The sequence below is a fragment of the Corapipo altera genome, unplaced genomic scaffold (genome assembly GCF_003945725.1).
Source record: "Corapipo altera isolate COAL_440 unplaced genomic scaffold, ASM394572v1 2b, whole genome shotgun sequence".
Taxonomy (NCBI): Eukaryota; Metazoa; Chordata; class Aves; order Passeriformes; family Pipridae; genus Corapipo; species Corapipo altera.
In genome coordinates, this window is record NW_020884874.1 from 3,778,786 (window position 1) to 3,791,448 (window position 12,663).

A 12,663-nucleotide genomic window follows, 5' to 3' on the forward strand; every position below is an offset into this window, starting at 1 on the left:
ATATATTCACAAGGGAAAGGGAAGGGGGAAGGGAAAAGGAACAAAACCAAAATAAAATATATATGTATCCTGATTAGTAGCCCAATATCTAGCAACTAAAAGAATTGGCAAAAAAAACTATCTTACTACTCTCCTTGGGACAACGGAGAGTCGCTCTGGAACGATCGCCGGCAGCCTCCGTCTCCCAAGGTTGACAAGGCCTTACCAGGCCTCGCTCCCCAACACGGCAGACTCAACAGCAGGGAAACCCACACTTCCAAGCCGCCGGAAGGAAAGAGAGCTAAGGCCTTCCCTCCTTTCTTCTTATAGCCCGGCTTACGTAAAAATCATAGGGAATACTGGGTAAATCTGGGCACTTCCTTGGCTACAAACTGGTCACCAAGGAAGGCCTAGACCAAACTACCACATGGTTTTAAACTGAAAGAGGGTAGATTCAGGTAACAAAGAAATCCTTTATTGTGAGAGTGGTGAGGCACTGGAACAGGTTGCCCAGAGAAGTAGTGGATACTCCATCCTTGGAAGTGTCCAAGGCCAGGTTGGATGGGACTTTGAGCAACCAAGTCTAGTGGAAGGTGTCCCTGCCCATGGCAGGGGGGTTGGAAACAGCTGAACTTTAAGATCCCTTCCAACCCAAACTATTCTGTGATTCCTGAACTATGAGGAAGCTCAACTAAGTTGCCCCGATCAGCAATTTGCTACCACCAGGGATAGCAGCAAGCCTGAATCCCTCTACACACAGCTCAGGCGTGCACATGCAATACAGTTCAAATAAGTGCCCCGCAGGAATTGCTGCTGTCCCTGTATTCACTTTCTTCAAACCAATGAATGTGCCCAGCAAGTCTACAACTCAAATGGCTTTTGCCAAAAGATATTGCTCTTGTGGTTGTTACTGTAGGGTCAGACACAAGAATTAAGCTGCTAGGAATGATGATCTGAGCTGCATAAAAGTAAGTAATTATTTTTAACTTTGGATTATTAGCCTTGGAAAGAAAAAGCAATTATGCATATAAAGAATGTCCAAAAACTGTCAAAAAACACATGAAGAACTATGAAAAAGCCTACAAGCTATGCTTTAGGCCCACTAAACTGGTATGTAACCCCTATGTATATGACCAAGCTGCATTTATGTTGCACTTTCCAAGCGAGTAGAGCCTAATATCAGCCTAGCATTTAACACACTGCTGTGAAACAACCCCAGACTGAGTTCCAAAGCGAGCGAGTGCTTGTACACATACACCCCAAGCGGCTCCAGTACTCACCATGACACAGCTGCCCAGGCTGAGGTGTTGCAGCTCCGAGCAGAAGTTCAAAATACTGAGCAGGGCTGTTTGCTGCCATGGGGGAACACATCCGAAGGAAATATGGAAAGTGAAACAAAGAGGTCAATTAGACATTAAAGGCTGCCACCGCATTTCCTGAAATACAGCTCAAAATTCTGTTACAGGGGGAACAAATGCCACTTAATGAGTCCCTGGGTACTTTACCCGTTGGTTGGCTTAAAGCAAAGGTAATCATTACAAACCTTTATGCAAATCACTTTGGATGGGGGTTTGCATTGCCCTGAAGATACCCACGTACCACTGACCTATCCGCTCATTTCCCATAGGAAAGCTGCAGAAGTGTAGCAAGATCAAATAACAGGCAAGGCCAGCCTGAAAACACAAGAGAGCTGGTGACACACCAGAAGAAGAGCGAAGGCTCTGACATTCGCTGATCAGCTGCAGCCTGATGGAACTGCCAATAGAGCTGCACAGCATCAGTTGGTGACTTTAAGGTCAAAGAGTCTCCGTGCTGACAAGGATGCTGACAACCACGGAGCACCTGTCACTATTAGCATGCAGATTGAAACATGTAACATGTATTTTACAGCCCTGTTCCTGCCATTTAATGTGGTCATTCTTTTCAGAAAGCACTGCATGCTGCTCAGCCTGAAACTGGACATCAGAGTCATCTTATAAAATGTACTGTACGTGGCCTGTCTCCTCCACAGCAAGTGAAACTTCATGGATTTTTATTTCTGTTTCTAAGATACAGAAAAGACCCTCCTGCATTGTCTGTAGTCATATTTTGTTTTCTTGTTGGAAACATGCACAGTGCAAAAAAAGAACACAGTCTGGGATTCACATCACAAATAGTTGTGCATCATACTTAAAACATCACTTTGTTAGGACTTTGTAATCTATATGAGCTGAAAACAGGATTAAGCTTCACAACACAGTAACAATAAAAGTATGTGGATTTCTACAGGATATACAACAGTTTCTAGTAGATAAAAAGCCCAAGCAATACACAAGTGACAAATAATCTACTGCTATTAAGTGTAATTCCAAAAAGAACACTTGTCAACAATATTCATACGCATGGGTAGTATAATTTATAGGGTTTTAAAATATAAATTTACTTATTTGCAGAAAGTTTACAGTTAAATGCTTTATGTAGTTTCCTCAGTTTGTTGCTTTCTAATGAAACTTGGCACAAACTCATCCTTTGTCCTATCACTGAGAAATAACATGTGATTCCTTGCACAGAAAGACTGGCAGACACAGAACAGTGACACGGCACAGGGTATTCACAGATACCATTTCAGACATCTAATTTAGGTGTCTCTGGGGAGCAATTATAAACACCCAACACTTGACAGGTATGGAATCTCGATTCCAACTTGGCCTTCCAAGACTTGATTTTCCAAAGGCAGCCTAAAAGTAGATGCTAAGAGTAAGCCTTCCTCACATATATCTTGGTAGAAGTCTTACAAAGTCACTATTCACTTGCTTGCTTGCTTAACTTTCATTCATGTTTTTAAAGGAAAAGGTAGCTAGGGAATGGAACACAAGAGCATTGAAAAGTCACTATTAAAGATATTATTAAGAACATCTTAAAGCTCGTAAATGTGTAAATATCCAATTCATTTTAAATTACACACTAACTAAGCAAATGCTTCATCTGGACCACTAAACATGAATAAACGACTAACTCAAAGAGAATGAGACACAGTCTTTACTATTTAACTCAGTGAAAGTTATGAGCTTTAGAACCTACTCAGGTGCACAAATTAAAAGCAAAATCCCCAAACCCCTCTCTCCAAACCCTAAATATTGGAGATAAAAAAAGCAGTCTCTGACTGCACACACAGTTCTAAACAGAGTTTCTGCAGGTATTCAGATGACTCCACAGGAAAGCTCAGTACCTTGCTGCATTTCACCGAGCTTTTTAGTAATGGTTTCCAGACTGGAATTTACACACTGGCCTGAAAGGACAGAAACCAGCGATCTCTTTCTTTAATTGACACAAACAGTACAAAAGTGAACAGTCACTCTGAACAGCTTGTAGGGTGTGAGATCAATTCCATACTTCTTCAGAAAGGCGTAAAATAGATAGGAAGACTAGTATTCATAGTTATCTTGATAGATAACTGAGATCCTTATGTTAACTTCAACAGGAATGTGATGCACCTCTCAGAGTACCTTTTTCGTCCCTCTCTATTTAAGACAGTCCTTCCTGTACTGACATGCACTGAGTCCACATTTTCAAAGGTCTTTTCACAACCTGTAACACCTAAAGTATTATTTTAAACCATTATTTAAAAAACCCAAAAAAACTTCAAAAAACGCACTAGAAATCTGGGTAATAGAAAGGAGCTTGGTAGAATACCATGTCATACCATCACAAATCATGCCAAGTCAAGCCCAAGAGTAAACAACTACATACTCAACATTAATTATACTGGCTATATTAATTCCTCTTCTGGGGTGCATACATGCCCACACACAGCAAACCAGATTTCTTTCATATGCAGTGTCTGTTCTTCTGTAACTGAGGTGGGCTTTGCATATGTCATGTAAGAAGAAAAAAACCTTTGTGCATGCCTAGCTGTGCCTCAGTCAACTGAGAATCCAGGTGGCAAAAGACAAGAAAATAGCAGGAGAGAATGGCAGCTCACAGAATCCATATGCACTACATATAGAAGGACTATCATTGTAATAACCTGTCTGTTTCAGGCCATCTGTCTGTACAATTCATCTTGCAATACAACATGAGCCATAACACTCCTATTCAAGCAAAAGAAAAGAGCAAGGCAATCATCCCAACCTGAACCTGTAGCACAGGCCAAACTTCAAATGTTAGAGTGCTTCACAAGAGGAGCTGAGGCCACCTAAATTCTGTATCAGCAAGCTTTAAGCTGGAGTCTAATTTCACTTTCTCAGCCAAGCAGAGACAGTCAAATCAAAGACTATCCTCTAACAACATTCTTGAGCCTATCAACCAAGACATGTATAGTTTGGAGATTTTTGTGAGTTTTCTCTGAACCAAAAGTAAAGTTTAGTTTCATACCTGCTCCCTTTTATAGAGATTGAGAAAAGAGTAGACGAATAACAATACACCAAAACAAAACAAAAACCCACTCCGTAAACAAACTTAAGATTTACTTTTTCTTTGTGGAGTCATGGCTTCAGTGGTCTACATTTCTTTTGCCACCCAAGCCAAAACAAAACCTACTAATATACTTAATTTTTGTAAGATGGCACAGACAATAGGAAGAGTTCAAAGGGGGCAAATAAAATCGTCTGTCCTATCCTCCATTCCCAGGAAAGATGTTTTTAGATGAGGAAAACATACAGTGTAGAAGTTGTTTTCAGAGAGAAGACTGATGTTGAATTGATCAGAAGGATATGAATAGTGTTGCTAAACCCAACATTACAGAGCAGATTTCAGAAATATTTTAGGGCATCGTAGTTAGTCCTAAACCTCAGAAAAAGGGAAGACTGACTGCGGGTTCTCTGCAATCTTTATGAACAGGTCAGAAAAATGTCTGTCACAAAGGACAGAGTTGATCCTGTCTTGGACAAGAGATGAGATTACTGTTTGAAATCCTAATTTACTCCACACAAGACAGGTGACAGGACTGCCCAAACATCAAAACCCTCCACTCTGTAATACATGCCAGCCTGGAAGACAGTTACGTGTTGTGTATAGTTCAACTAAATAGCTGATACTGGACTAAACTGTATCTTACCTGTCTTTGTAAAGGCCTTGGCCATCACACGTATGTTTTGGTTTAGATGATGCAAAAGCATTGTTGGTTTGAACAGACAACCCATCAGCAGAGAAACCAAATACTGGTGCCAGAGAAATACAATTGGCGAGACGGAAGCTTACTTGGCTTTTTTCAGGATTTTTTACATTCACGATACAGCAAGAAGTGTAAATCATTTCTAATGTTAGTATGAAAGGAAAGCATCCAACAGATAGCCTGAGTTCAGTATCTGTTGAAACAGAAAACCCTTCTGTCTGGCAGATGTGACTCACCTGTGAAAGATGCACTTTGAATATTTGACTATTTACTCATTGCAGTTTCATTGTCGAGTACTCAGAGATTAAAAAAAAATAAAAAGGGTTTGAAAAATACAAATGATGCACTATAATATGGCTGTCACATAATGGCTGCACTATCATACAAGGCATGAAAACAAGTGCACCACAGTGTGACTGAAAGATTAAAGGAAAAGCTTAAGAAAAACAACAAAGTTTTACTTTGGGGTTGGGTTAGGGAAGAAATAGGCTGCACCTTTTAATAAACTTTCTTTCTATAGACAAATCTGAAAAGCTACTTTTAAATTTCTTACTTTTTTTCTGGAGACAAACAACAGGCTGTTTTTTCCCTTTCTCAGAAGAACTATGTATGACATAAGTTGGGAATTCTTCCAGCCCTTCAGTGAAACAAGAGCCTAAATCTTTTACAAGACTCTTATTCTTCTGTAATTTTTTCTTCAAATTTTTCATTGAAGTGAATGCTTAGATAAAAGAATCTTAGATCTCATTAAAGACGGCTTCCTCCCTTCTTTAAGTACGGTTTCCTTACACACATCCCAATATAGAGTATCCTACACAGTACCATACATGTCAGAGAATCTCAGCCTTCTGTGTATCTATCCTCATACCACAGTTACAAAAATCACCAGTTTACTACACAAATTTTATTGATGGAAAAAGTGTGGCAGTTGTCCTGGTCGCACACTAGGAAAACAAAGCTCATGAGTTAAGGCCACAATTAGTGCCATCAGCACGAAGTCACAGAATCACAGAAGAGCCAAGTGTGGAAAGGAACTTCTGGAGACTGTTTATCCCAGATCACCTGGTTCCAGGTCAGCTGGTGTCTCCAACCTGACTGAAAAAAGCTGTTGACAGATGTAGGAGCCAATCCCTTTCATGACTTCTCAGCTGATGTTTGCAGAAGGGGATAATGCTCTAGCCTGCCCTTTATTACCACAATCAAAGCATATTTGAGTGATGCCCTCTGACACTAATGCAGACCATTTTAATTTATAGATTCAAAATAAATATGGCAGCAAAACCATTTTCCTACACAGTAAAAGTTGGCATTAGAACAGGAAGTCTACTGTCCCTCAAGCATCCATCAGCTATCACCCCAGAAGATATTATAAGAAAAGGGAGAGAACTGGAATGTATTCGCTAAAAATCAGCTCCCCATCTCCCCCTAATGCACTTGGATTATTGAACTATTTTTGAGACGAAGAACTGAACAGTGATAAAACTTTTGCCTCCAAAACTTCATGACGCAGGTTTAAAAACAGATCCAATATGAACACTACATGAGCATCAGGTAAGAGAACAATGAGAGTATATGGAAATGAAGGTCGAATGAACTTTATTACTGAGTGCAGGTGTAGTCTTTCAAAAGTCAGAACACATGCTTCCTCACAAACAGGTGCAGTGTAATTTGCAAGCTGGGATTCAGGATGTACAGGGGCACCTTTTTGTTCTCTACAGCTACTTGGCAGCGCCAGGGATACAGCAGGGACTGGGACACAGCAACATGACAATTACTGAATTAATTAAATGAAAGTAATAGTCTCTGTAGTTAATTCAATTACTGTATTTTGGTTTTGCTTCATTCGGTCAAATTATGTCCTCCCTTATGTCTGTAAATTTGTTTTACACCTTCGTTCTTTCCCCTCACTCTTCACACTACAAGCTCAAATGACAGAATTCCATCCTATGAGCCCAACATGAAATCAGAAAGCACCATCAAGGCCCTTTATTGCATGATTATTTGTCACCAGCTCAACTTATGTCCAAAAATCCACATTCCAGCTAGAGGCTTTCACCCTTTTTTCCCCACTATTTGCTCGCAACTCTTAATCCTAAAGATTTATACCCAAGCCAAAGGAATTTTGTCCAAACTGAAAATCCTCAGACAACAGCTCTCAAAAGTATAACATGACCCATAACAGGTTATTTCTGAAAACTCTGTAGAACAATTTTATGGCAGCATTAACTCTGTTACTGCTCATGGCATAAGAAAATAAGAGCTATTACATTTACTGCTAAGATTCTTATGTTTCTTTTTGGTATCCAAGATTTCCAGTGTCCCTTCTCACAGCTGCCCAAGTTCCAAATTTGCTTTTGGTCAAAGGTATCAGAGATAAAATTTATAAATACAACATCTGCTTAAAAATATGTGAAAAAAACCCGAAGTCCTTTGCCCACTGCAATTAGATTTAAATTTAGTTTGTTTTGTATTTTAAATATAATTGCAATACAAACTGTAAAAACTTTTTCTTTATATATTTCATGTTGCATGATATTCTGATTCTTTATACTATGTAATCTTATGTTACAATTTACACCCAGTAATAAGGAGACTGACAAGTTCTCCTACTGTAATTGTGGCTTCCATTTCTTTAAAATACAATTTTGGATGAATTATTTATATGGATTGAATACTTCATGATAAGCATTAAATCATGATACTATTCATGCTTAAAGCAAAAAGATGTGCATTGCCAGTTACTGTATATACAATAATACTTCCACTGTTCATTGTATTCTTCAAATGTATCAATGCCAATAAGCACTTAAATTATGCTGTGAATACACTCTCAGTGAATAAACACTATGTATCAGTAGATACCAAACCCACCAGCACAAAAACCCCACAAGTATAATAGTGGTCTTGAGTGCACAGAAATTACATTTATAAAATGTTGAGATTAGTTTCTCAGAGCAAGTTACAAATTATTTCAAACATACACATTATCAAACTATCTTTAAGAATTAAACCTTTTAAAAATGAACTTACAGTACTGGAAAAGTGAGCTGCATTTTGTGGGGAGGACTATAGCAATGCAGGCCATTTTTTTTTAGTTACTGGAAAGCTACTGAAGGTCACTGGGCTTTCCCTCTTCTAACAGAGAGGTTGGAATAATTCAAAGGCATTAGAATTTTCAACTCAGGGGTTTGAAAACAATTTTACACACACAAATGCGCTCTCAATAAGTCAAGGAAATAACATTATACATTAAGAATCAGCAGGGTTAGGACCAAAGAACATAACCTTCTCCAGATCACACAGCCATCTTCCAAAGTGGCAGTGCAATAAGTAGCAGAACAACCGCATTGCCCATTACATTAAAAACAGACACTTAAAAATTGAAGCTTTGATTACAGAGACAATGGCAACACTTTTAAAAACAAAACCTATTCAAAGGAAACAGCTAAAATAACAAGAAACTGTAATAACAATTGCTCAGATGACAAACATGTTATCAATTTTATTACGTTTCCACTGTCCTCAAAATCTACCTACCTAACACAAAAATCATTACAGTAGTCAATTTTCTGAGAGCGTTTTCTTAGAATTTATTTATTAGTGTCACAGTAATCATATAAACGGAAAAAGTACAACAAATACTTTAAATTTAGATGTTGAAAGAACTTTTTTCCTCTTCTTTTTTAGCATTGAAAGCCAAGAAAAAAAAAAGGAAAGACTACCACATGACTTAGACTGAGCAAGGAAATCCTGTATCTGGGCAGGTACTTCGGAGTGTAAATGGAAGAAATACGATTTCTTTTATTAAAATGTTCATTCTGTACTTTTTATAAAGCATAATGCAAAACCAGGAACAGTTTTATCACATACTGACAAAAAGGGTGAAGAATCTTCATCTTATCCTATGTTATTTAAACACATGTCCAAATTCACAATCAAAAGAAAAAGTTGTACTATTTAGCCAGATGTGTTCTAAGACACGAAAATTTGGTGGTTATTATTTGGTTTAAGTAAAAAAGCAAGCCACTGAATTATTTAGGAAAACAGGCTAAATGAAATGAACAGATTTTTCTTTTGGTTTCTTCTTCTTGGATTTTGAGATAGAACTTTAACAGAGGACTGTATCAGCATTGTTCTTCTCACCTTCTTACTTACTTTCTCTCAATAAACACATACTTGTTTATCAGTTAAGAGTTTTCCTTTGTGGATTCACAGCTTTAGATTCTTTTCACTGATCAGATCCAGTTGGCAAAAATACAATTGAGCCAAGCTCTTGACTAATTATTAGCACTGTTCCTTTGTTTGCTCTTTAGAAGCTCCAGCAATGAAGATAGTAGTAGAAATTTCACAAAAATCAGGAACACAACGATATTACAGTGCTTTGACAAGTTTTATAGAAGTCTTACTCACTTCACAGCATGCTTGATCAGTCTATCCTGTTTTGTATAGAGCCACCACTTACTACCAAGCATCTCTGTACCACCTGAAGAGCACAGAAGGAATGGCAGCCTATTTTGTGTAGAAATCCAAAGACTTGCATTAAGAGAAGCTAATGCTGAGAAAGGTGATGTTATTTCTACAAACCTGTGGGTTTTGTAACTCTAATGCTCTAATTCAAATCCTATTCCACATCTTCATTCTCTCCATTTTACTTTTCTATCTGGGATGCACAATGTATATTGTTAAGTGGCTTTACATTAGCAAGTAACACAAAAGCATGCTCTCCAATTTACCTATTTAAATTTCTCGACATTTCTCTTCCACGGTTTGTTAGGAACCGTGCCTTTTGTTTACACTTATGTATAAAATGGAAGCACAATCTTAAGAAAACTTGATTATGAATGAATGTTCTTGGCAGCTACAAGCAGATGCATGTCCATACACATGAAAGGCAGAAATGAATCTTCACAATTTAAGGGCTTCAAAGTGAGGAAATCTTTACCACCTACATTCAATCTAATTTCAAGCTCTGTTCAGCAAAGCGTTAGAGAAGAAATGAGTTACCAATAACTTCAGAGTATATCTCAGCTACTGCGCTATTACAAGCATGAAGTCTCAAACTTTAGAAGCTCCCTGAGTAGAATCAAGAAGATTCTGATCGATCAACAGTAGAAAATAATAAAATTATACAATCATTACCTTTGATACAATCATCTTCCCTGGATCTGAGAAAGCCTTGTAAATTAGAGCCAATGGTCAAAATGAAATAAAGGAGATTTATCCAAGATTTACAGAAAAATTAATGATGTAGAAACAGAACAGATACACCCAAGGTACTAATTCAGCTCTATATAAAATGCACTTAAAAGCATGGCTCACCAATTTGTTTTTTAGTTTGAAGAAAATAACTGCTTCAGAGCAACTACCACAAAGTAAGAAGTTACTGAGGGGCACTGGCTTCATGTTGACTGTGGCATAGCCACAGCAAATGCCAATCATTCAAGACAGCCTATCCTTTAATCTAACTACCTTGTGTTACCAAATCATCATCAGATACCCTGCTAGACCTAATTGAATTCTTCATTATTGAAAAAAATACACAACTTTATCTTACCAGGATTGAAAATATTTATTGCAAAGGTTAAAAATACTTGTTCCTACCTCCACTTTCGTTCTGTAGAGAATGAGACGCTTTAGGCTGCCCACTTTGGCTATATGGTTGAAAGCCTGAGGTGGTATTTTATCACATGATGAGAGATTTAATTCCTGAAGATTTGGACACATTTCAGTGATGACCTCCAAGCACGCTTCATTGAGGAAATGGCCACAAGACAATTCAAGACGTACTAATTCAGAGCCACAAACTTTCAAGAACCTGTAAAATAACAAATTTTAAGTGAAAAATAAACATACTTTCAGGTGAGAGTCTGAATACTGTCAAAATCTGAAACATGTAAATCAGGAAATAATTCCTTTCAACAAAGAAAAGCCATTAGTCTTAACAATTCTGTTTTGTTTAGAAAGTTGGAACATGCTTTGTTCTTAGCATTTACTCTGAGACAATGGACCAAAGTATAACACTGATAATGTCTGAAATGCTTCTAGACAGTCCAAGGCCAATTTTGACAACGGCCTCCAAGTTTCCCCCAATAATTTCATATTTATCTGAGACCAATCTTCAAGTGTAAAAATGTGGTTAAAACAAGCAGTTTCAAGACTTTCAGGAAAAAAACCCTCATTCCTTTCATTAACGAGTAAGTCAAAATGAACATTTGGTAGCTGTTGTAGAACACAGAAATTCCTGAGGACTATTTCACTTTACTTGCATTAGAATTATAAAAAAATCAGGATATCAGATGACTAAAGATCCAAAATTTAGAAATTTTGATGTTCTCTACATGAATTACACTTCCTGTCAGAGATCTTGTGTCAGAAATCAAGGTCTATTACGTCTAATCCCAGCTTCAACTAAAAATACACAAGCTTATGTCACAAGCTTAAGTCCCTTTTTATTGCAAAGATAACCTTCAAACTGTAAATCAATCACTGGGCTTGTAAGTTTGATATTTAATAGGATAAAACCCCCTAAACATTCGCCATGCCTTTGTTGTATTTTTATGGTTTCTCCAGTAGAAAAAAATCTAAGTTCTTAAAATAAAGGTTGCAACAAGTTTCGCATGTGACTTCGTAGAATAATGGATCTACTTGTGAAAGAGCATGAATTAGTTTCTCATAGTAAATATTCTGACCTGCTCTATTACCAGTTCTATCCTACAAAAACCGTCATGCAGACAAAGCAGATTCAGGTCCTGATACTTCCGCCACAAAGTTACTTCTTGGGTTTAACTGATACAGCAGAAACAAGGCTTCTGTTTGGACAAAAACTCCTATTGCTACAACTAAAGAGTTATTAGCCTTCCCAAGCATCTGCTCCTGCTGAAACTGCTGGTCTTAGAAGCAGACACATTCAGGGAGGCATTCCTCAACGACACTAACAGTAGTGTAGGACTTGAAATTGATCTTTCAAGATCCAAGTTTTCAAACCTTCTCCTTGTTTTTTCATTACTCACTCAAGTCATACTTCTCATTCATCATCATCCTTCTTTATTCCTTTCATCTTGCATATTACATGGCCTTAGTTTGACTATGCAGATCCTATGCAACACAGAGGGAGAGATTCCAGGGTGGCAACTCCAGCCCTGGGTGTTTCCAAGAGTCACCTGAAACCCTGACTGACCTGATCTAGCATTGGGGACACTGGTACCTCAAGTGGGGGCCTGGACTAGACAACCCTCAGAGGTCCCTAACATCCAACATTTCTATGAGCCTATGTGAAGAGAAACAAGGAGAGGATCTGAGACATGAAAGGGGAGACATAAGCTCCAGAGCCACAGGAGTTCTGCCATGTATCCAAATTTACTCCTCCGCTATTTTTGCCTAACTTTGAAGCCCCTCTGCAGAATCTGTTTTAGCCTGTAAAATCAGTTTAATCAAACACCAAGCACTTATTTGCTGTTTCCATACTGGATACAGTGAATTGGCCTAGACTGATAAGCCTTCCTATGGGAATATCAGAGCTGAAGTGACATGACAATTCACAACCATTAACATCGGGTATTTAAACATTAAGCTGCTATTTTCTGACTAGCAAT

General features: G+C 38.0%; 1 protein-coding gene across 1 annotated transcript in view; it reads right to left on the reverse strand.

The window, feature by feature from the left end:
- FBXL4 (F-box and leucine rich repeat protein 4) overlaps nt 1-12,663 on the reverse strand; it is a 48,625-nt gene that overhangs the window by 10,593 nt on the left and 25,369 nt on the right. Inside the window, exons 5-6 of the mRNA XM_027632208.1 lie at nt 10,673-10,886; nt 1,260-1,331 (exon numbers count right to left, since the gene is read on the reverse strand). Of these exons, the coding sequence (XP_027488009.1) occupies nt 1,260-1,331; nt 10,673-10,886 (286 nt within the window). The remainder of the gene's footprint in view (nt 1-1,259; nt 1,332-10,672; nt 10,887-12,663) is intronic.